This window comes from Pangasianodon hypophthalmus, chromosome 17 (assembly GCF_027358585.1).
Source record: "Pangasianodon hypophthalmus isolate fPanHyp1 chromosome 17, fPanHyp1.pri, whole genome shotgun sequence".
NCBI lineage: Eukaryota > Metazoa > Chordata > Actinopteri > Siluriformes > Pangasiidae > Pangasianodon > Pangasianodon hypophthalmus.
In genome coordinates this window covers 15,936,425-15,962,447 of record NC_069726.1, presented here as the reverse complement: position 1 = coordinate 15,962,447, position 26,023 = coordinate 15,936,425, and the positions used below count along the sequence as shown (strand labels likewise).

At 38.2% G+C, this 26,023-nt stretch overlaps 2 protein-coding genes across 7 annotated transcripts in view; one reads left to right on the top strand and one right to left on the bottom strand.

Annotated features, from left to right (window-relative positions):
- Positions 1-10,494, top strand: part of LOC113543652 (roundabout homolog 2) — a 128,756-nt gene extending 118,262 nt beyond the window's left edge. For 3 of the 4 annotated variants that reach the window (XM_053241268.1, XM_026942040.3, XM_053241270.1), the window contains 6 exons: positions 611-770; positions 1,318-1,578; positions 3,628-3,827; positions 5,168-5,332; positions 6,901-7,140; positions 8,813-10,494. In XM_053241268.1, coding sequence (XP_053097243.1) covers positions 611-770; positions 1,318-1,578; positions 3,628-3,827; positions 5,168-5,332; positions 6,901-7,140; positions 8,813-8,814 — 1,028 coding nt within the window. In that variant the 3' untranslated portion in view covers positions 8,815-10,494. The remainder of the gene's footprint in view (positions 1-610; positions 771-1,317; positions 1,579-3,627; positions 3,828-5,167; positions 5,333-6,900; positions 7,141-8,812) is intronic. The other variant, XM_053241269.1, reaches the window with a different exon arrangement.
- Positions 10,495-23,708: 13,214 nt separating this feature from the next.
- LOC113543513 (roundabout homolog 1) overlaps positions 23,709-26,023 on the bottom strand; it is a 193,568-nt gene continuing 191,253 nt past the window's right edge. For all 3 annotated transcript variants that reach the window (XM_026941778.3, XM_026941779.3, XM_026941780.3), the window contains one exon: positions 23,709-25,237. In XM_026941778.3, coding sequence (XP_026797579.3) covers positions 25,223-25,237 — 15 coding nt within the window. In that variant the 3' untranslated portion in view covers positions 23,709-25,222. The remainder of the gene's footprint in view (positions 25,238-26,023) is intronic.

The window sequence follows — 26,023 nt, the reverse complement described above, 5'->3', positions numbered from 1 at the left end:
TGTCGCCATGCAGATGAGTAGAGCTGGATCATGAGGCAGTGCCCATGACCGCCCTCATCCCATCTACTGTGTGTTTAAAACACCAAACTGAGCTTGTGTCATGAAGAGCTTACATGAGGCAGAGTGTAAGCTCAGGGTTGGGTGTGCTGCAAATGACAGCATGAACAGAAGGGAAAGACATGGCAGGAAAGCTCTTTGTGCGCCATCATTGGCAAAGCCAAAGAGAAGAAGAGAGAAAGCGAGATAATGAAAGGAGAAGAGGCAGAGCAGGTGATGAAAAAAGCTCCCCAGCAGCCTCCTAGTCCATGGGGGAATGGGACTTGCTCATTAGGCACCTCCGAGACTACAGCTTTTCTTCCTGTGTGCTGAAAGACACGTGATGGGGAGAAGACTTTCTGCTCAACCCTGACCTTCAACCTTCACAATTAGTCGAGTATCTTTCCCTCTGCCTCCATTTCATCTTCTCTTCTGCTTCTGTATCATAATTCAGATGAAAGCTGTGAATTTCGCATCACAGTGGTAGATCTAGTTTCACCTTCTGTGTCACATTGAATGTCAAAATTTGTGTTTTCTTCATTAGTGAAGATGTCCTCTCTGCTGCCTCCTTTAGGGGGAAAGAATGGGAAAAAGAAGAAATCGAAAGGAGGGGGTAAAACAACAAAGCCTAATGGCTCCTGCTGGGCCAACCTGCCCCTTCCTCCACCACCCATGAATCCTTTACCAGGGACAGAGATGGACCACTATGCCCCTGAGCATCGATCTGAGGGAGGGTAAGGTTAACACGTGCGCGCACACACACGCACACACACACACACACACACACGCACTTACTGATTTTTACATAAAAGGCATTTTTACAAGACCTGTGCTACATATGCCTTAATTAGCAATATACACCTTTGCTATTGAACACTATACACAATGTAACAGTTTCTCAATGAAACCACATGAGACAAAGAAAGCGAAGGGTAGTTTTAACTCTACACCAGGGTGCCCCTGGATAGCCTCTCTTGTTCATCGAAATGTGCTGAGACCCAACTACACAACACAGCTGCCTTCTCAGTCAAAGTGCTTAGAGCAGCAAAGCAGAGAGAGGAGAGGGAGCAGGAAGCTTAATGAGCATTATGTTTCTTCTCCAGCACTGCTGAGTGAGCTAATATCTTTTGTTTCACCTTTGTTAAGGCTAAGGTTACTTAAATTAGTTCTGGGTCTTTCTCACATACTCCCACTAATCTTTAAGGATGTGTCAAAATATGTCTCACCACCACTGGCCTCTGGGTTCTAGCCTCTAAATCCAGCAATTCGTCACTGGCACAGGTATGAGAGCGACACCTGGGCTCCGCCCCTCCCTGTTCAGTCATACCTACACCAGGGCATGGAGGACGAGCTCGAGGAGGAAGAGCGAGTGCCCACTCCACCCCTGAGGGGTGTGGCTTCATCTCCAGCAGCTTTGCCCTATGGCCAGAGTTCCTCTGGCTCATTGGGGTCCTCGCATCATGAGGAAATGCAGTCTATGCTCCAGGCCCATCTGGACGAGCTTACCCGCGCCTACCAATACGAGGTGGCCAAGCAAAGCTGGTGAGCAAGATATAAAATATATAGACATTAAATGTGCATATCCACAAAAAACACTGTTTTGTTGTTACATTTTAGAGATCTTCAAAAGGTTGCCAAAGATTTTAAAACTGTCTGCAGTGTAACCAGCATCATTTTAATGCTTCCATTACACATGAGTTCTGATGTGATTGCTGGTGTTTGAATGAGCATTTTAGGCAACCATGCTGTTTATGTCACTGTAATTTATCCATACTCGATAAATGGGATTCATAAATCACCTTGAAATATTACACACATCATTTAAACATTCCATTTCGATTTTCTTCACTTCTGCAAAAAAAAAAAAAAAAAGATATGAATATGGTTGCACATGTGCACTTGAAAAGAACAATCATCGTCTTTGACGGCAAAAATATTGCAGCATCACAGGACTGAAATTATACTGCCAGAAATGTATTTCTCCACATAATGAGACATTTATGTACCATTCAGAAATACACCTGGTTATTGCCATAAGTGTTGTGACAGACAGCAGCTCCAATCAGCTGAAGAGAACAGATATTTTTGCATATCAATACAACATTTTCAGCATTTCATTACCCGTTATTTAGTTTCTGTGGTAAGGGAAACGTGAGGCTTCCTTACCTTTTGGAGCTCCAAAAACAGCTTCATTGATTACAGTTGTAATGTGTGGTGGGAGATTCTTGTCGTGATAGTGAGAGTGGGGTGGACTGGAGCTCTGGGGGTAATGACTGGGTTGCTGTTGCCGGCGTCTTTGACAACAGGAAAAAGAGCTGGTAATTACGCACTGAGACGCTACACATCTGAGACACACTGAGGTTGACATGCGGGCAGCTGTGCTGAAGATTACAGACATGTAGCTGACAGGCCTGCCCACCGTCTCACTCTAACCCCCACAAACACACACCAACCCAATTACCAGCCCATTGTGTGAGCCTTCCAATGGAATTAGTACCATCAGCTCCAAACATTCTCCACATAGATGTAGGTTCGACTAGAAATACTGTGTGCACATGGATAAGCTCTTGATGGTTAAACTGCTTTAGCCATACAGTGTTTGAGGCATCTGTGTGGATCTCCTGGTTAAAACACTGCTTCCAGAGTTCTGGGAAAGTACATTTGTCCCTAGATCAAGCTATCTAAACCCATGATTAGTCATGCTGTTATTGGGTGACTAAGATGACAAGATACCACCCCTCCATGATTACTCATACAGTCATTGGATAAAAAGAGGCCCTCTGTGGGTGGGAAGGATGGCAAGGTCCCACCATTCCCTAGTTGGTCATTGGTCTGAGAAGATGGCAAGGTAATCCTCTTCCATGATTGGCTATACCCACAATGGGTAAAATGAATTCCAATGTACCACTCTTCCATGATTGACTGTGCTGTCATTGGGTGGAAAGGATGGCAGGCTCTCACCAGCCCTGATTCCCTTATTATGTTGTTATTGGGTTGAAAAGACGTCAATCCCCTTGCTTGGTTGACCATGCTGTAACTGAGTTAAAGGACTGGCAAGGCACCACAATTTCATGTTGAGCTTCTTATCATGGGAAAATGGAACGATACCAACCTTTCATGATTGGCCATATTCTCATTAGAGGTGAAAGAAAGCAAAATACCATTGACCTTGCTGACACTGGGAGGGAAAGATGGCAAAGTACTGCCTTCCTATGATTGGCTGCGTTCTTATTGATTGGAAAAGATAGCAAGGCACCACATTTCTATGACTGGTCATGATCTCACTGGATGAAAAACGTGGCAAGGTACCACCATCTGATTGGATGGGACAAATGGCATAGTGCCATCCTTCTATGGTTGGCGATGCTGTCATCACAAATGAAAGATGGCATGGTGCTCCCTTTATTCCCCAAGTGATTTAACTGCACGGTTGGTAGTTTGATAAATTCATACATTACAGCAAGCTTGTGGGAATAGAGAGACCTACAGCAGTGGTAATTAGCTGTTTCAAGGAAAATCAGACAAAACATGCAGATTTGACAAAGTAATGTGATTGAAACAAAAGACACATTACTTATGTGTTACTTTCAGGCATCTGAAAAGCAGCTCCCATCCACCCAAGACCCCTGCCCCTCCCATGGGCTACGTGTCCAGTACATTGGGATCAGACATCCTGACTGAAGGAGAGGATGAAGAGGGAGACAGTGAAGGCTATGAGTTGTCCCGACAGCTGTGTGGGATAGACTATTCCCCTGGATGCAGCCTGGAAACTGTGGAAGGAGCGATCACAGGTGAACAGAACTATTGAATCACACACTTGAACAGTCACATTGGCAAGCCTCAGTCGTCCAAGAAATTGCATTAATTCTTTTGGGAAACAAGGCTGTGTACACGTGCTGTAACAAATATTGCAGTTACAGTCACATTTTATTATTTCCAACCATTTATTTTACTCCATTGGCTGGGTAAAAATTCCCTTTTCTCACCAAAATCACCAAAGTACACATGGTTTGGAGGAAAATTCTTTTGATTTCCATTTTTCTCCAAATATTATCCTTGTCTCAGATGGACTATTAGCAGATTTTTTTATGGTGACATGTTTCCATGAATTGTTAACGAGAGTCTGAAACAAAAAGTACGTGCTTTCACATCACAGCGAAATTCATATTAGGGAAAAAAAAGGAATGCTGTATCAGTCACTAAAGGCATTCAGGTTAGATGGAAGCAATCATTCGTACTTGACATCTCATTTGAGCTCTTTAATTTCCAAGTCAAAACTGGATGGATGATTGAAGGGTTTCTCACCATGCAGCCCGCACCACCTCCCTTTCTCATAACCCACTGCAGGCACTCACAAAATACAGACTTCCAGATAAATAAGTGTCAAAGTAATTCAGTTCAATGGTCAATTCAGAAGTACACTGTGGTCAGTTGCATCAACTGCAGTATTTACAAGTACAACATCCCTCTTGTCAGCTTAAAATGTTTTTTTTTAATGTGGTTTCAGGATCATAACCCAATCTCAAACCACACTTAATGATATTTCATTTTGGAAATCAAGTGGCTGTTTAATCACCAAAATTCCTGCATTAAAATGAAAAGGATGGCCCAGAGAATAGCACAGTGGATGCATGGTTAGAGGGGGGAGAACAGCTTTAGCTTCCGTACAGTTTACCAGTGATGATAGAACTGTACACCTCCTTGCTTTGACACTAGGCATCTTTGATCTATGGGGTATGTGAATCTGATTTAGCACTTTTCTCTACCTGAATTTTGCTGCCTTGCTCAGATTGCATACACTGCACCTTCCTCTGCCTCTAAAGGTCTTTTTATATTGCCTCCCCCTCCCTTAGAGAGTGACCTTGCAGGACAAGCGTGGAGTTTTGGCAAAGTATAACCTGGTTTGACTTTGTCAGTTTTTACATTATCAACCGACAGTGAGTTCTCTTTCCTGTCCTACAGGGAGCAACCACTGCAGTGTTGGGACCCGGGCAATATGGCAAAGCACCAAGCACTCTGAACTTGGCGTGCTCATCGCAGCATTGCATGCTCATTATGTGCTTGTTAGAATTATTTGAAGAGACATCCCAGTAGATGTGCTTTATTCCAATGTTTGCTCTGTGCTCCATAGGACACCCTTACTCTCACCGAACCCAGGCATGTAGTGCTGGCTCCATAGACGGAGGACTTCTAGCGACTCAGAGCCTGGGCCATCAACGGGTATCACAGCCTTCACAAAAACTACGAGTAGAGACACCAGGGACTGAACCTCACAGGAGAGATGACATTGCTGATGGTGAGAAACAGCAACAGGATTATGTTCTGTTCAGGTCAATATAAGCCACTCTAAGGAACTTGGTGAAGCATTCAAATATTTTTCCTACAGAGATCATGTTCAGCACTGAGTAGTGGCAAGAGCATTTCAGCAAAGATTACCGGTGAATAGTAGAGTGAGCATTACATTAAACACTCTCTCCATTAGTTCAAGTAAATATCAGCTTTACAATGTATTTGGGAAACTAGGCCCCGATCAGATTAACCTGGGAATAATAATGTAAAATATAACTGTGTAGAAACAGCTGTTTTTTGTAAATATGAAACAATACTATGATACATCTGTTTATTATAGCTCCCCTACTACTACTACTACTGTTATGTTATTCTTCTAGTAAAACGCAGCTGAAACTGACTAGACTTTAAAGGAAATATGAGTGGAGTTCAAGGAATGTTATATATGGGTATTTTTTTATTTTGTACTGGTATAATGTTATATATTGTGTGATATGCAAATGGTATAATGTTTGACAGCTGCAGTGTTTTACATTTTCTTTATTACTTATACTTACTTATAGCAAACTGTAAACTGTTGTAATTTATTTCGTAAAACCTTTTTTGTATTTATGGTATTGAATAGCATCACATAATAAATGAAAAAGGCTACCACAGTAACAGACACAGAGACAGAATAGTTACATATTGTCATGAAGCAGACTCATGAAGTTTACTGGGTCTATTAAACCAGGGAAGGGGGCAAGTAGATATCATGACTGGGCTATCAGTTTTTTATTCATAGTTGCCCAGTGGACAAGTAGGTTCAACAACCAGAAAATGAACACTCTAAAAATAAAGAGTGTTTATTTGGTATGTATATTTAAATGGGCTAGATGGGCTAGCTAGTGAAATATATGAATTGTCCAGCCAGGAAATCCACTGTACAGTAGCAAAGAAACCAAAAGGCTAGGCCATACTCAGAAATATGAAGCAGGCTGTGATCAAACTATTAATCAAACCAATAATCTGGGTTCTTTAAAGAGAGTAGTCTGATTGCAAACAGGTGAGTGTCATTAGTAATCAGATAACTGTGAGATCATGTGATGAGGCTTTGGGCTGAGGATCATGGGAGTTGTAGTCTACAACTAGCTACTATACCATTCTGTAAACTATGGTAGTGTCATAAGCATAACACAACACTTAAGTACCACAGTCACAGCTATAGTTACAAGTTAATAAAACTGTGGCAGTTATTCACCCTTCAGTAAGCACCTTGATCAGGGAATGGGTGCCAGTATTATAGTTGAATATATAATAAACATAGTTACCCTAAAGGACCATAATAAAACCATAGTAAACCAATAACCAATAAAACCAAAAACCAATAAAACCAAAACTCCAATAACCAAGAAAAATGTTAAAAACATTTTCTGTGTCTATTTCCATGAATATATTTAAATTGCTAATAAATTTTTACATTTTAATTGCTAATTAAATTTGGCATATCTATTGCTAAGTAGTGAAGAGAACATAAGGGTCAGTATTGGCATCCGGTACAGTAACAGTTACCAGTGTATCTCGTCTCCCCTGCAGTGCGAACTCCCTCCTCAGAACCCCTGCACAGCATTGGTGTGCGGCTACACACTTCCTGGGGTTCTGTGGGCTCTGATCCTCCTGATGAGTGTGTGGTGTCTACACTGGAGCAGCAGCACACAGCCAACTGGAGCTCCAGAGGCACGCTGGGATGCGTCTCACAGAGACGGTCCAGCACAGATCAGCGGGACTCTGCAGGACGAGCGTCAGGCAGCACGGAGGCCAACTATGGACATCTATGTGAGCGAACCTAACTTTCCCTCGATCGAGATTCAGTGTCTATGTGTGCACTGAGATGAAAAATTCACATTATCATGCAGTTCATTTAACACCATTGTTGCCTCTCCCAGGTCCTGGGGTTACTCTCCGCTCTGTTCTTTCATTTTGTCAGCCTTTACTGTGGTTAAACTAGCAGATCTGATTATTGTTTAGCTAAATGGGTGAATGGCATTTTAAACATAGATAAAGTGTCCTTAAAAACACCCTATGTGTATATTTCAGAAAAATAATTTAAAACACTAATGAAATCTACAGAATGCTCCTTATATTGAAATGTAAATCAGTAAAACACTTCAGAAATCTTCTTTTTTTGCATTAGTGTGTGAAATGTCATCTCATACTGGAAGCATTCTTTTCCATGAGTCGTCCATTATAGGTTACGATTGTTAAATTTTAAATTGTTAAATGTGCATTTTAGTATCCAACAACATTTGCTCAACCTTGTCCTCAAACCTGAACACATTCACCCCTATGAAATATTTGAAATGTTCCACAAGTCACATGTATACAGTATTGTGCAAAAGTCCTAGGTGAAGAAATGCTATAAAGCACAGATGCATCAAAAATACTGAAATTTAGTGTTTCTACATAAAAACAATACTATAAAGAGCAATAAACTGTAATAAACTAAATAAAGTCAATATTTGGTGTCACAACCCTTTGCTTTTTTTTAAAAAACAAACAAACAAAAAAACCCTAGTAGTCTCAGGTACACTTTATGCAGTTTTATAAGGAAATTAGTGAGTAAGTTTTACTTTTTCTTGGAGAATCTGCCACAGTTCTTCGGAAGACTTTGACTGTCGCACTTGCTTCTTCTTTTTGCATGCAAAACCCAGCAGCCTTCATCATGTTATTTTGTCTGAGAAATGGTCTGTTATGTAACATGTTGCTTTCTTTACTGACATACAAACTGTAACATTTTAATTTTTTGTTGGAAAACTAATATTTGGAAATAAAGTGTTTTTGAACTGACTCACAAAATTAGTGCAAAAACAGGGGAGTGCCAAGACTTCTGCACAATACTGTATATCACCATGAAGTTGCAGCATTTGAATTTCTGGATGAAGAAAATTTCATGAGAAGAAGAAAAGTTCTCTCAATCTTGTTTTGTTATTTTTAATGATATTGTGACATTGACTGATGTCTTCACTTTGAACTTGCAACCCTTTTACCCAAATGATAAATTATTCATTTTAAGCAAATCATTAGATTGTTCTTAATGTCCTCATGTCATTAGCATGTATGCTAGTTGGCATATTTGATAATTATATACTAAAAAAAATACCTCAACTCTAATACTACAGGAAGTCTGTTACTCATGTAAAAGCACAATGCAGCCATTGAATCAGCAAAGAAAAGTTGTTAAAAAAAAGTTTTTCTGGTTAACACGTTTGATGCATGTTTTCTTAGATTCAATGTTGAATAAATATTTTAAAAATTAATTAATTTTAATTTCTAATAACAAGGGCTAAATGGCACCCCAATCCTGGAATCACCCAAATAATATTTTAAGCATAGAAATACCAGTAATGGTGTAGCTATTTTAGATTTTTCTATACTGTCATACTTGTGTCATCACAGCCCTGCTCTGAATTGTCCAGAATGCATTAACCTCCATTTATCTGTGCTTCAGAGTGCCATGTCTGAGAGATAAGCCAGACTACTCACTGCCCACGCGACTGAAAGCGAGGACGAGCGAGAGCAAGAGAGATTCATTGTTCACCCCTGCAACGTCCAATGAGCTTCTCCCCCCGGTGTTACACGAGGCGATTTTTACCTCAGAGACCAACACTGAACTGTGAAGCTAATGTACAGACACACGTCTCCCGATGGTGTTCAGCTTGCGGTTTGCTTCTTTGTCTAATTTACGACAAAACGTCACATGTCCTGCCCATTTTGTGCCACAAAATGTGCATCACTTGGAAAAAAAACAAGAAAGATGTTTTTGTTTTGCTCGTTTTTTGAAATCCGAAATGTAAATCACACAAAAGGGATGTGTATTTCTGTAAATAGATTTTTTTTAATTTGATGTTGCTTTGCTATGCAAACCAAAATATGATTTTTTTTTTATTTGTCTCTTAATAGTCTTTCTAACGTTGTGAATGGATAAAATGTGGTGTCACTTTTTTTTTTCCATAAATGAACCAACTGATTTCTAAGTTATTATAGATAATTGTTTGATTTGCACATTCTTTAGTGATAAGCACAAAATCTTCAGCTCCTGCTGACATGGAGAGAGAAAGATAATGCTACAGATATGCTAGCGAGTATGTTTGTACGAGTCTGCACAGCAGGCTAAAACAGAGATTTAGGACGGAAGCGTCCGCAGATAGAGATGTATTATTACTGAATTGTTGCGAGGGGATTTGTGCTCAACTGACGGAAGAGAATCATAGTCAAGCATACGGGACTAATAAATGCCAGCTGAGCAGGCCTAATGCAATTGCCTGCCCCTAGTTATTTGTGTCAGATGTTGAGTGGACAGAATGCTCTATTGCAGTCTTTTGTGAATGTTTTTTTTTTTCTTCTACATATCTCAACTATTTACAGACACTCATGCATCCAGCTCACTGCAAGATGTTTTATATATATATAGATATATATCCATATATATTACCAAGCGACAATATGTGACTTTTCTCTGTTTTTTTTTGGGATTGAAACATTAAATATCCGGATCCTAAAAATGATAATGTCACACTGGATCATCCTCCGTGTGAGTGAAACCATAATGAAGGTAGCAGTTGACAGCTGCTTGTGCTCGACCCTTAGCAGGTGTGTTTAACCTGCGCAAATGGAAGTGGGTTAAAACAGGTGGGCTGAAATTTTGATGAGGGGAAAAATGCTAACAGAAAGGGAACATTGCCCTTGAAATTGCTCCCTTTTTTTGGCAGCATTCCCAGGTCTGTCCTCAATTAGCATGGTTATTACTATTATGCTGTTCAGAAAGCCATTGTAAAAAAAAAAAAATCAATCGTTTGTCACATATGTTTAAGCTAGAGTGCTACTCTGTAAATGAAACTGTTTTCAGTAAACGTTGGTGGTTCAAAAATGGAAATGTATGCTCTGCTTATGAGCTTCCAGTGCTGAGAAAAGCTGAGCCCAAGAGACAGTTCTCTCGTGTGTATGGCATTTCCCTGACAATTTTTTAAAAAGCATTTTATTTATTTATTTATTTTGTGATGTGCATTTACTCCACATGTACATAATATCTAACCTGCCAGATTCGTTCTAGCCTCAGGAAGCCACATGCACTTGAAAAGTGTGACGATTTCTGAATCCAACAATGAAATGAAAATAAAATCTGTATGTGAATGCTGCTTTTTTGTCATTCAAATAGCTCTTGTGTTGTGGATCATTTTCCAGGAAGACTTTAATTCCTACTTACTAGAAATGCTCAATGTTTGAGAAAATAATGTCTTACATTTTCTTCTATTCATACCTGGACTGGATAGTCATGCTAATAAATGACAGAAACAGAAATGTATTTCGAATGTGTCTATTGGACAGATTTAATTGTGGGCAGTCCCTTTTGAATACTGAAATTCCCCATTGTGAAAATCCACAGTAACCAAATTGCTTGCCACTGTAATTTACGCTTCTTGTATTTCTTGAAAATTTGAACAAATGCAATTTTGGCAGCGTAGGCACAAGTGCTCATTTACAAACATGACAGTGGTCCAGAATGAAGAACAGTTAAAATATGATCCACCTTCAGATTTAGTTAAGATGTACTCTCATTCCAAAAGTAATATAATATATAGTCTTTCATAAAGGTGTCTTCACTCTTCTTGGCTCTGTAATAGAGCGCTCTGGCATATTGTCTCCAACATGACCTCACACAAGAGTATTTCCTTTTGGTGACTAGTAAATCAAACATTTCCTCTATGATTTCCCACAGTTGAGCAGCAGTGTAACACAGCGTACCTGTGTGGTGTTGACTTTGTTAAGGGAAGGTTCTCTGTTCTCTAGCTGCAGGCTAAATAGAGAAGTTAATTACCACAGAGCTGTGATTATTCTGCATGACAGTGTGGAAGTCCAGCCAGCACCGCTTTCCTCAGTAACACACATCCCTGATGGAACGACTGCATAGCGACAGCAACAGTGTTGTTCTTTTGCGATTTGATCCTCATCGGCGTCCTTACATCGTTTTGTTTGTAGTGAACTGTTTGGTATTTGGTATAGACCACTTTGTAAGAATGATATGTTCAAGGTCAATTTGTTGTCCATTAAGACAACTCACAGGTAAAGTCTCTCTCTCTCTCTCTCTCTCTCCCTCCCCCCCTCTCCACACACACACACACACACACACCAACCTCAAAACCCCTAACTCCAGTGGGTAAAAGCATGGCATGTTCAATAAAAGCAGTAATGAAATTATTCGTCCTTGAATTTGAAGCACAATAAGGTCAAGTGAACCTCAGCTCTTTTCATCTTGATTCCTCTCTTCTTTTAAAAGACTTTGGTAAGATATATTGTGGTCAATTTGCATGCTACAGTATAAATATCTGCTACTTAGTGAGAACTGCAGTTTTTTTTTTTCCCGTGCTACATAACTAAATTCACTAGTCTTCAGTAGTGGTGCATGGTTACGACAAATACTTGCTAGTTTTGTGGCCTGCTGTGGAACTAAAATAATGAACATTTAAAAGTGGCATAGCAGGTAACACATGCAACTAGCCTCATGACAGGCAGAAACCTCTGCACTGATGAAACCCCTGGTTGAGTAGAGGCCCCATGTTGTGCAAAAGAATATTAGGGAAAAAAGTATATTAGGGAAAAGATGGAAATGATTAAATGATCTTTTTTGTCAAAAGGATTGTTGATTAGATAAAATTCATAAAATGTGTGCTGTAGTCCCATAATTATTTACAGTATGTGCGAAAGCACAAAGGTAGATGCTGTTATAGGAACATTAACAATGAAAGCAAGTGTTTCATTCCACTTATACCACAGCCATTTTTTTCTGTTTATAGTTACATTTAATGTCTGTGAAACAGGTTAGTTCCTATTATCACTTACGCTTTAGTTGCTATAAACAGTTGTTTACTCTTCAGCCTCTCTTTTTTTTCCTGTATTTTAGTTAAGACACAGCTTATCATGTTGCCGAGAATCAGGACAGAGAGCCTTGCAGAAGACCTTCGTATGTCGGAAAACTTAAAGCTACAGCTTAACGTCTGACACTGGAGACTCCTTCCAAAAATGCTAAATAAACCTCAGAGAAAACTGCACCATATCAGTAATTATTATTATTATTTTTTTTTTTTATTATTATGTATTAGAATGAATATAAACCTGGGAATTGCCTAGCAACTCATTAGTCAGAGTTGGAAACAACTTTAGAGCAAACAGAATAGAGAATTCAACAGTGCTGGGGTATAAATACAGTAAATAAACTATAAATAAATGTTAATTCATTGTTCAATTGTTTGTTTTACTGGTAGCTTTTGTTCAAGCATGGGGCTTCATTTGTCCAGCCTGGGGCCTCGCATTGTTGGTCTGTGGGGCTACAAGTAGCTACTAAGTACTATTAAGTAGCTAACTATTAATTAGCTTTACTGCAGCTTAGTTTCCTCCTGACCTCAGCTCAAATTGTGTTTTATTATTTTACTTACAAGACATAACAGATGGCCTGGCTAAATGCTTCCATTGGAGACCAGCTGCTACACCTCTTTCTTAATCCAATGAGAAGTGACATAAAAGCAACCAGAATCAATCATTTCTTAGCTTACAGATAAACTGTAACATATGTGAGTACATTCATATACATGTGCATAAATACATAAACAGCTCTACCAGCTCTAACACTTCTACAAAACTTCTGTTTTGTTTTCATGCATGTTCGACAACCTGATTCAAATGTGTTGCAGGTGAAATAGATTGTGCCATTGTGTAGCTGGATGTTGTGGCCTAAATGATTATCTGACCTGTAACCAGGCTGAAGAGAAATCAGCAAGACAAAAGGTAGTTTTTACACAATCAGGCCATGTCCTCTCATTCGGATTATTGCTAGCATTCATTTCCCCTGGGTTCCTGAATTGTGCAGTTCAATCACATAGACTGCTATAAGCTTCAGAAATTCATTTGGAGCAGCCGTTAAAAGGCACAATACTACAATTTTAAATTTCATTGCATTTTAATCAGTGTGCAGCCAAGAGTTCATTAGGACCAGGACTGAATCCTAAGCATATAAGAATGGAATAATGGAGCTGGTAATTAATGCAGGTTTAATCCCATTGCTTCCCTTAACTGCAGTTTGTGTGTCGGAGGGAGATTAACAACCACACAAATATTTGCTTGAGTGTATTATAGAATAATTAATATGCATGTTTGTATCCATAAAAAAAAAAAAATCACACCTGAAATGTGTAGCATATGTAATTGCAATTTGGAAACACATCTCTCTGATGTCCCTAATCACCATTATCAGCAATGATCTGTTTTCAATTAACAGCAGCTTTAACGATGTATATGTTATCCTGTTATCCAACATCTTCTTACTTTGTATACTTATTATCCATGATACAGTATTATTTCTTTTTGATAATGTATTCTCTAATGGCGTAAGGAATCTGTAGACTTTAGCTTGAGCTTATATTAGGAGTGTAATGCAGTGACACTATCTATCTGTTTAGTGCTCCAATATTTGTATTTGGAGTTAAACCCAAAGTGGGTGTGGCCTAAACTGGAAGTTGTTTTTTTTTTTTTTTTTGGAAATAGCCATTATTACTTTTGTTTGTACCTGCCCATGACATTTTCTAATAAATTTTGTTGGTTCTATTTCTCAAGATATAAACAAACTAGCTAATTTTAACCACCATGATCCTGACCAGTCAATGAACAAATGCAATGAACAAATGCAAAAATTCATTGCTGTAAATGCATCATTTACATTCACATTAATGAATGTGGTCTTTCTTTCCCCTGAAAGCTTCATATCATCCCTCTCACCCAATGAAAATACAATAGTGTCCTGCAGGATCCCAGTACTGACGCACACTTCTAGTCTGAACCACATGCTATGTGATTTTTCTGGCAAGCATTCTTAAAAAAGTGCACCTTCTGTCTGTATCTGTATATGCGTATTTAGTGCATACTGTCAATTCATTCCATTCGTATTACATCCCTACCTAGACAGTGTTATAATTTCCTTGAAGGAAGTATCACATGCTCTTTTCCTTGAAAGAGGAATGTCAGTGCTGTCAGTCCATTTCCCACTGCCAAAACACCAAGGCTAAATTTAAATTGCAATGACTTTACACTGTTGTCCATTATGACACAAACAATTGCACACACTTGGTTTGAAGTCATTCAGAGTGTAGTGTGCTGTATTGTTAAACTGAGTCTCCCAGTAAAACAACACTACCAGAATATTTGTCTGAAACAAAATAGTCAAACAGCAGGGTTTTTTTTTGGCGAGTTTACTGCATCATAGCAATATAGACTGAGGTTTCATTTTCCAAAACCGTAGGCAGAAACAATATTACGTGATTAGCACCATTTCCAGTTCCTGAGATTTGATTAGTATCAGGTTGAAGGGACACTATCAGCCTCTGTAAGTCTTAATTGACTGGGCATCGAGGAGGAATTGGCAGGGGAGAGTTTAATCCTCGGCTGTGTTTCATTGCGTAGGAAGGAAAGCAGCAGTGGCAGAAAGAGGGATTTACCGTCTCTCTCACTGAGGACTCTATCTCTGGCCTTCAGATTCACGGCCTTTCTGAAGGCTTGCAGGATAAAACCATGACATTTTTTTTTAAAGCCCATCTGCGCTGCTTCCTCACCACCATATTTTCCATTGTTACATCCTTAAGAGTTGGGAGATTTTCCATTCCCGGGAGATTTTGGTTTGTGCATTCTGAAGACTTTTTTTTATGTAGGCATGTAAAAATCAATATGTAGCCTAAATTTGGTTTGTCTGAAAAGGTTTCCATTGGGATTGTCAGGGGATGTAGGGGTGAACGCTGTTAGTTGGTGTGCTCATGTCTGGGGAGCTCACCTGAATAAATAAAACAGCACTAATCTAGTAAAGAGTCTGTGATATTGAGGATAATGTGATTTTTGCTTTTTTGATAAAAATATTGTTGTCTGGCTATGCAGCATGTTTAACATAACAAGCAGGAAGCCTGATTTTTCCCCACAACGGAATAAATTCAGGAGAATTTTGAGCTGGAGACAACATCAGATCAGATTTTAGAGCTAGAAATTACTAACTTATGGATTTTGTTTGCCTTTAAAAAAATGTAAAGTATAAAAATTGTGCAAGATTACAAAGTCTTTAAGGAAAAAATTGAAATATTAAAATGGTTTTTGATAATCAAGTAAGATTAAGAATCAGATCAACATTTTAAAATACATGACTACATATTCCAGTTGGCTATTCATTGGAACACACACACATTAACGTTTAATATTGTTTTCTTAAAAATTAATAGCAAATTCCACAAAGAAAGAAAAACACTGAAAGGAAGAAAAATCGATGACTTCAAAGTCTGTTAAAAAGGGACAAACATTATGCTGATTTTTATTATAGTTATTTGCACAGCCTACATAAAATATTGCATAGTTTCTGTAATTTGGTGTTTTAATATTTTTGGCAGAAGGTAAACTCTGCTGAGAGGCTCTAAACACTGTGTGTAAGGCACCTTCCTGTTCTGTCCCCCCAGGCTTTAATGAAGATGGATGCTCTCGCCTTTATTGCTGATGCAGTCTAGTAAGGCTTCTCTCAGTTTTCTAGTGATCCAGCATCAAAATCTGCACATCACCCCTCCCATATGCACACACACACACACACACACACACATGCAACACAAAAAGTGCCCATATGTTAATGCTTCCTCTCCCATTTATTTTGCAAACACCACCAAATTGACTGGAAAATGAACTAGCACACACTCCGTAAATATCAATTACAGTGATCTTGTCATGTCTGCTCCAGAGGGAGAGATGGACATTTAGAATAGCTGCACCACCCCCATGTTTCCCCAGAATCTAAAGGGCTGTAGTGGGTGGAGGGTGTATGGATCAGATTGGAGATAGCAGTGGGTCACTGTGGGGAGTCAGATGGACGACTCAGAGTCATATAGGTCAACATGGAGAGGTTACTATAACAATACCACTAAATTGGCCCAAGTCCAAATTAAGACCAAGCAGCATAGACAGCAATAGTGATTTTGCTACCAGTGATCAACTGAGATTTTTAGATATTTTCACAAAATGTAAAAAAAAAAAAAAAAAGATTTATAGATAGATAACCTAATGATTCATGCTGCAATAATAACTGGCCTGGGATTCTGGTAGATACTGATCTTATGTTGATTAGCTGTTTTTTCCTTTAGCTGTTAAACCCAGACCTCTTGAGTAGTTTTAGCTTTGAGTGACATTTTATTAATAAAACTGTGTAAAATATACACTTGTCATGCATGGAATTAGTGCTTTTAAATAATCCCATGAAATAACAATAGTGATAGACTGTTATGTGAAAGATTTCAGTAACAAAAGGAGGTGAATCAGTTAGCATGCAAATACGCATATATTTCATGACCAACTCAAAATTGTAATACCAAAAAATTATGTATGAAATAGAGGCAGTAGGACACAAGTGCAAACCTTTCACTGATAATCTAAATCAGCAGACAAACTCATAGTCAGTAATCAAGCAGGGGTGAAAAATACACTATATGGCCAAATGTTTGTGGACCATCAGAACCATAAGTGGATCTTCCCCAATCTTTTGACACAAAGTTGGAATCACACAATTGTATAGGATGTCTTTGTATGCTGTAGCATTAAACCTACATCTAATTTCAAAAAGCATGTTGAGAAGTTTTGCTACTTTGCTAACAACTGACAAAATTTTCTTTGCTAATGACAGATTAGACTAGCATTGATTCCGGTAGCTGACAAATAATTCGGCTAATCAGTAAGTCACGTCTAGGTAATTGTAAATAGTATTGATTTTTTACATGATATTTTACTTTTGGTAAATTTATTAGCAAACTGTGTAGCATTATTCATGCATATGACCAGAGATTAAATGATGTTTCCAGGAAAATAGCTTAATTGCTTATAACAGTTTTAGATACTAAAAAGTGTTAAAAGTTAGTTTTCACATGAAGAGATGATATTACTTAATTTCACCAGTAAAAAAAAAACATTTACTTTCATTTGACTTTTAACTGTTTTGTTAAGCTATTGGTTATGTTTCTTTCTCAGAGAAGTAAAGGAACAATCCATGAGACCATAATTTATTATTCTTGAGATGATAAAAATGGCTTTATCGAAATTATGAACTGAATGATGAGGCTTGCAGAGGCACAATGGTCACAGGAAAACACAAATACAATGAGATAATAATGAGATGGTTGCTTGGTTGTGAAATAAGGCACCCAGAAACTCTGTTAACTAGTCAGCTAACCTTAACTCTCTCGCTAATCCTTTAGATTTACATGCATGACACACAGTGGAACTTAGGCTGCATATTATCTAGAGAACTATCCCAGGAAAATGGCCACCCTCTGGCTGATAATGAGACAACACAAAATAATAATGGATGACCTCGATTGGCTTCAGTACTTAACAAAGCAAAGTGCATTTATAGTAATGGATATGGTCCTCTGAATCACTCCAAACCCTCCAAGTATCTGTTTCTTCTTGTCAGCAGGGTGAAACAATAACACTGGGAGTGGGGATATCATACAGCATGTCAGCAGGGACTAATATAAGGCTCAAAGTAGCTCACAGCAGCACAAAAATGTTATTGTGGTGAGATCAGATGTTCAAGAAGTTACGGCTTTATGAGTACTTCTGTCTCACTGGAAATTGGTTCTAGATATTTAAGAGTCTTGGTTGTCCACTGGATATAGCTTGGCTAGTTTCCAGTTTCCTAGAGTATATAGGAATGAAACATGATGAGTATCGAAAAAAGTATCGAAAGGTGGGGTGTATAAAGTTGATTATTTTCCTATAACAGAACAGCACATCTGTTTTATTTGTGTTTTATTCCTCTTACACAACAGCATTTTGCCAATGATTATATTTTGTTATTAATTGGTGAAATGTCCACAAAGCTAGTTACTTTGTGTTATTACTTGTGTCTCTTTTTCTGTCTCTTGAAGTTAATGAGACAAAACACACACACACACACACACACAGCTTGTCAGGTTTTTGGAGAAACTTTTGTGTGGCAAATACTATACTGACTGTTACAAAGCAGAGACATTGAACAAAGCTTCACCACATCAACAATTATACAGTTAGGGGAACTAAATATTCAAACACTTTCGTTTATGTTATTTTGTTTTGTTTCGATAATATGCAGGTGGAAAGTTCGTGGAACCACAACTAATCATCTCTGGACAGGTGCACAATGCAAGATTCACAGCATGATGTCAGACCTAATGGTAAGTCAGAGAAGTCAGAAGTCACTTGAAAAGAGTTGCAGGACAACCTGAAAGCAGCAGGAACAACATTTACACAGAGATCCATAAGCAATGGACTGCATCACAATTATCTCTGTTCCTACACCTCATGCAAATCTCATCTGCTAAAAAGGGACCACAGAGATGCACATTTAAAATTTGCAAAATGACTCCTTTGGAACAAATGTTTGGAGAAAGTTGTGTATATGATGAAAAGAAGACAATACCCACAGTGAAGTACAGAGGTGGGAGTATCATGATATGGTGCTGCTTCTCTGCAAATGGTACTTGATCGTAACACATAATCAAAGAAAACGTGAATGGAGTGATGTACCGGGACATATTAGAAGAGAATATAATCTCATTGGCCAAGAAACTTAATTTGGGGAGAAGATGGATGTTGAAAAAAGATAACAGCCAAACTAACTCAATAAGGCTTTACATGGCCTAGCCAACCTCCTGACTTGAATTCCAAAATTTATGGAGGATTTTGAAATTGCAAGTCCATCAGAGGCACCCTCTTAACATTGGGAATTGAAGACAATTTTCCTGGAGGAATGTGCCAAAACAGAACCACAACGCTACAAAAAACTAATTACTTGTTGGGGATATCAGGCACTGCCCTGAAGTGGTTTGACACATATTTGTCAGGAAGACAAATTTCTGTTAAAAATGGAGAATTTACATCTTCATTTAATATACAAAAGTTTGGTTTACCACAGGGATCTATTCTTGGCCCGGTTCTAATTTTTTTATATATGCTTCCTCTGGGTCAATTTTTTAAAAGTATTTCTTATCATTTTTATACAGATGACACACAATTTTATCTTTCTTTTAAACAAAATAATATCAGTAAGCTCAATATTCTTTTAGATTGTTTTGCAGCGATCAAGAACGTCTTGCAGCTGAACTCAGAGAAAACTGAAATTGTTGTTATTGGACTAGATCATACTGCAAATACCATAATGCCACACCTTGGTTTGCTGGAAGATAATATGAGAACAGCATCCAGGAATTTAGGTGTTGTTTTAGATTCTAATATGTCATTAGATCCACATGTTAAAAAATAGTCCAAACCTGTTTTTATGAGTTAAGAAATATTTCAAAACTTAGATCAGTTGTGAACGCTCGGGATTTGGAAAGGATTATACATGTTTTTATTTCATCATGCCTTGACGACTGTAATGTGCCGTTCACCTGTCTCAGTCAATGTACAGTTTCTCAAGTTCAAGCAGTTTAAAATGCCTCTGCAAGACTTTTAACCCAAACTCCTTGTAGTGCCCGTATTACTCCAGTCTTGGCCACACATGGCTACCAGGCAAATATAGAATAGATTTTAAAATCTTACTTCTTACCTACAAAGCATTGCATGGGCAAGCACCTTCTCATATTACTGAATTATTGATTCCATACAGACCAGCAAGGACTCTATGATCATCAAATCAAAACTTGTCGATCACCCCAAGGTCTAAATCAAAAACTAAGAGAGATAAAGCGTTTGCTGTTTTAGCGCCTTGACTTTCCTTTGAGACTTTTCTTCAAGTCAGATTTTAAGACACTTTTAAAAACTCATTTTTACAAGCTGGTTTTCATCTAGCTTATGTTGGGTGATGTGTTTTTTTGGTTATGCTATGTTTTATTTATGGCTGTGTGCTGTGTTGTAATGTGTTGTTATTCTTGTTCATGTTCATACCACTATATAAATAAATTGTACTTATTTACTTACTTTTTACTGTAGACATTGATACAAAGTTTTGTGGTGTCCAAATATTTTTCCATATCAATATAGTTTTTTAAACCTTCTTAAATCTTTATTTATGCCTTAAATACATTCTTTTTGTTCATATTTATAAGTACAAAGTCCCTTATAAAGTTAAAAGACATTATATGTGTAAATTTGACAAGGATATATACAGTATAAATACATATATAAAACAACAGCAGCAAATAATACTTATTTTTACTTATTTATTATAATGCTTATTTCCCCCCCTCACTGTGTGTTTTTAGGTTTTTAATCCATTTAGTGTTAGATTGTGTGGAACATCCTCCATACAAGTCTCTGTGAATGAGCTGTTACTATAGAAATGATAATATATTATCATATTATTTGCCTTACAGCAGGAACTACTGCTGAGCTGTGCTGTTATCAACACCTTCTGACCAATCAGATTTGAGAATTCAACCGTGCTGTGGAATAAGTAGTAATAGCTACACTAAACAGCATTTTCATCTTTAGAGCTGTACCCTCTTACACACACACACACACACACACACACAAATACTATGCACATGGTTTAATAATGGACCTCTCGCTCACTCTGACAGTATACAGCTACTGTATTCTGATTAACCATGAAGGTTCATGAGTGAGGTTAATTAAACTGCAAGTCTCATTCCATTTCCCAATAGTGAAACATCGTAGTTTGTGTCAAGCAAGGAAAGAAGTTACATTAAATAAAAATCAACATAATAATTGCAATTATTCCGTAATGTCTCACGAAGCTAATCATGTTTTATGGTGAATAAAGCAATATGCACCTGTCTAGTGGTTTTGCTTTATCTGTTTTATTGGAACTGTGAGCTGAACAATGAACTACTAAACATGGCATAGACTAATCATCATTACCTCCCCATCACAGAAATGAACTGCAAGGAAATATTTCCAAACACAGCAAGTTAAATGTCTGAATTCAACCTGGCATGCTAAATTAAATTGGACTGCATGGTGATGAGCAAAAGAGCTAGCAGGGCTATGCCGTCTCTGTTTTTGAAAGATTACAAAAACATTATAATGTTTGATTTTAGGCATTTACTGTTAACAAAGTTTTTAAGGTTGATTATTTTGGATTTTTGTGGAAGCAGGCGCAACAGCACCACCAAGGGTCAGAGAAAAAAATACACAGAATGCTATGAAGAGGTGAGGCTGGGGCTGATTTCTTTCTAGCCCAGCCTGTAGATTCATGCAGCCTATCAGTGAGTATACAGAGTGAAATACCTACTATAATTGATCTCCGTTTGGGTAGATATTGTCCAGCATTGCTGCCACGTATGTGACACATCATCAGCAACAACTTTTCTGTTTGGCATCTGGAGGAAACATGGCATGAATACAGTAGAGATTGTGGACATTGTGGACATATAGACTTTGCCCCGTATTATTTCTATTGTGCCATCAAAGAGACCTTGTGATATAACGCATTGCTCAAACTGAATGGTTTCACTGTAGAGGTATTGATAGATATTAGAATTTTGTCCTTCCATCGAATATTATCAACATACTGGTGATGAGTATTATTTCTGGTTTAATCCTTAGTTTCTGGTTGAGTCTAAGTCACTAAGTAGCTTCACATCAACCTACAAGTCTGTGTGTCTGCCATCAGTAGCTGCATTTGCATATGGCCTAGATGCCTGGCAGATTTGTCTCCATCATAACAGGTTTAAAGACAGAGAGAGAGAGAGAGAGAGAGAGAGAGAGAGAGAGAGAGAGAGAGAGAGATAGTGTGGATTTTCTGGCAGAATTTGAGTGAACTCAGTGGCAGCTGTAATATAATATATGACTTGAAATCCCTCTATTTTGTGGGAATTATACTCTCATTTAGGAATTGCTGCAGGTTGTAGCCTACAGAACCAACACCATATGACCATGCCTATTAAAAATGCAGCATGTTCACACTCTGTCAGAGAAACACACAGCTAACTCTAGTGCAGCTTCAGCAATTTGTCTTCAGTGGGGCTTTAACATTTAGTTTCTGATCACTGTATTTGAAGCAAAGGTTGGAGGTTGGTTTCTTTCAGCTTGTATTTCAGGACAGCTAGTGAAGATCCCACAAAAGCTGGGAGCACATACCCTATTCCTAAACATGTGTTCAGAACGGTGATAATTAATTTTAGAAGAAAACATTAAGAGCACCCGTTGTGAGTTTGGTCAGAGGCAATAATTTGGCTGTCTGAAAAAAAGGTAAATGTCTTACTCTCTGCTCTAACGATTAAATTTAAGACAAATTCTTGATATATTAAGTGTTAGTCCATGATATATCATATTTTGGTGCTTTTGAAAGGTAGGTGAAAATAATGTAAACAATCTTATGGTGTTTGTTTTGCAGTTGTTGCAATAAACTAATATAAGTGACAAAATTGTTGGTCTGATATAGAGACTCTACAACAATCTATAGGCTGTAATGAAGTAATCTGTCAAGCAGAGCAGGATGCCATAAATGGAACAGCAAGGCTAAACCTTCTCATGCATAAAAATAAGGCTTGACTTTTGGCAGCTATGTTGTATTTTTTGTTGGTAATAAATGTATTAAAGTGGATTATTTTTTGACTATTTTTGACCGCCAAGCTGCCACTGCTGGGCCCTTGAGCAAGGCCCTTAACCTTCAACTGCTCAGTTGTATAAATGATAATTGTAGGTTGCTCTGGATAAAGGCGTCTGCCAAATGCCATAAGATGTAAAAATGTAAACTGGAGGAAAAACTGTGATAACACTAGAGGCAAACCGATAGATGTACTAGATCTACTAAACCTCAGGAGTAGAAAGTGGACCATCCAAATAAAGTGAACTCAAATGGGACAGGTTAACATCCTATTGATCATGTACTGAAATTTAAACAATAACTATTAGCATATTGTTTAGAATTAGTTGGTTGGCTGAGTCGGCTGACATGCCGTGGATAATCTATAGATGGTTTGTGGACTGTTTGCAGAGTGTCTATACTGGACAATGTGACAAATTATTTTGGCACATCACAGCAATCATTGCAAAGATATTTGTTTAAAAAAGGCTATTTAACCTAATAAGCAAGGTTAAATGGATGCTCACCAAAAACTCCATGATGCAAAGTTTCAGCATGATTGATTGAAGCTGTTATTGCAGAGTTGCACTGTGCACACAAAGGTCCTTCCTGCAGTGTTTTTGCCCCAACAGGAGGTAACCAGTGCAGCAGTTCTGGCTGCACTGCTTTCTCAGGAGACTAAGGTCAGAATGGGGACGAGTGGAGTTCGGTCACTTCTTTAATAGAGAAATGACGCATATGGCACTGAGGATTTGGCTTGCCTTTCCAACAGCTTTCACAATGTCGCATTGGCAGTAAGAAACCACACAAAACATGGCATTTGAAAAATGTTTTAATAATAAATAAGGTGGGAAATGACACGGTTTATTTTATTCTAAATATGAGATTATCAGTCATGAAAAGTTATGGCTGACAATTTAAAGCAGTTGTACTTTTTTTCTTTAACATAGTAAACACCAAACAATGATGGACAGCACAATTATTTTTTTTTTTCCAGAGAACATATTCTCACACACATTGTTCATCAATTGAAAAAAGGTACTGCAAGAGCATGGATTCAAACCAAACCGAAGCAGCTGTGTGCTAGGTGAGCCCAGCGGTGCTTTGCACTACCACAGGAATCCCTAGATAAGGTTTTCCACCCTCCCCATCCCACAACGAAGTCCACATCACTTCTATACAGTATAGACAGAGTTGAGCCCGCAGAGGGACAGATGAAGCCCCAAAAGGCTTGCTGTTTGGTTGTGGCAGACATTCTTCTTATTATTACAGTGCACACCTTGTTCTGGGATCATCACTTCTCAACACAAAACGGAAAGGACACTCCTAATCCAAGCCTCCTAGATCGAAAACGATATTGCCCATTGCACATTTTCTTGTTTCACCCTCATTTAAGTGCATTTGTCTCATCTAATGTAACATGTCATCATTGGTAATGAGATGACGGATTGCCACTCCATGGTCTATCTCTATTCAGGTATATCATGTTTACACGGCTTGCGTGAGACCCAAAGTGGAGAGAGTCATCCCGATTTCCGTCCTGTTCATTTGCGTAAATAAAACGAAGCAAATAAGCCCATCTTCTCATCCGATCTCAAACACAATGCTCAATGAGACGCCACTTATTCCACTCCTCATGTAATGTGGAGCGCTTCATAGCTAAGAATGGTTTAAAAATAAATGTTTAGTGATTGTGCTTTTGAAACCAAAGACAAAAAATAGAACATACATTAACAATAACAACATCAAATAACAAAATGACAACAGTGCATTGTAAAAAAAAAAATCTAATGGCAGCACTTCTTTCAATGATTTGGTAAATTTACAATCGCAACCCTCATGCCCGAGTTTTCATTACCAGAAAATACGTTTAGAGAGCAGTGAGAGGGAAGACCATATTGAAGTACTGTATCACAGTATGAGTGAAGAGACCTCTCTTTGTACTGACGATGGTCCACTGCTCCCCCACTCGCAGCTTCTATTACACTCACACCAGCAGATTATAAAGATGATGCTCCTGTGTGGGAACATCACACCTTTGCACAAACTTACACCAGTCAATGGGGCTTTAAAGCAGAAAGAATCACCTACTTAAAAAGAAACTTGAGAGCATCCAGTTTTCCCTCTTGCTCACACTGAAAAGATTAAATATTGAAGCAGATTGAAAAAAAAAGAAAACATTAACCATTGGTCATTTTTTTGCCTATAAGGACAGAACAGATCATTTACATAACTGTGAATGACTGTAGATGGTCTGAATTGTGTATGGTGCACAGTTCGAAGATGATTCTCCACTTGGAGATCCTTTTTCTCATCCTGACTCGATCCTCAACTCTCCAGCAGCTGTGCAAATAAAAGCAGGACAACGGTGTCAATTCCTTTACATAAAGATATCAAGATAAAAGGTCGGTTCTGGTTTTAGGGGTCTGGAGACACCAAATACAACTCAACTCAGACAGACAGTAAATAATCCCTTTAGTGGTGCTGGACTCCGCTCCAATCCAACAGCATAATTAACCACAGCAATTTACGCTAATTTGAGTTTGATGTAAATCCTTTTCTAATTATCTCATTTATGGCGGAAATGTTGCCAAAGCCAAACAGAAAATTTCAGATGGTGATCTGGGAATTTCATATGTTGATTAGAGACGGTGTTAAGACTAATTATTGCTGTACTACAACATGTTTGGGAAATCAAATTCGGGTTTATTAAACCCAGAAATACAGTCCACCTACAAAGGTACCCTTGAGCTTTTTCTCAAAATCAGTATCAAACAGTCGAGGTGGGGCAATAAGTGTACATTTATTTGCCTATTCAGGTAATAGGACTTAGAATTATGAGTGAAGCAGAATGAAAAATTCATGCTCTGATTAACACAGAAGCCAATATTACAGCTTCCAGTGTGATTACAAGTTGATTAGAACTTCACTTTTTTTTCCCCCCCAAAAATGATGACATTAAATTACAAACACTAACATTTTTTTTTTTTTTTAAAAATCCACTATTTTCTCCCTAGTTTGATCACCTGCCAATTCCCACCCATAAGACAGCTCTCCCCTATCATACATCATTTACCAGCCAGGGAGGGTGAAGGTTATCACGTGCTTCCTCCAAGACACATAAAGCCA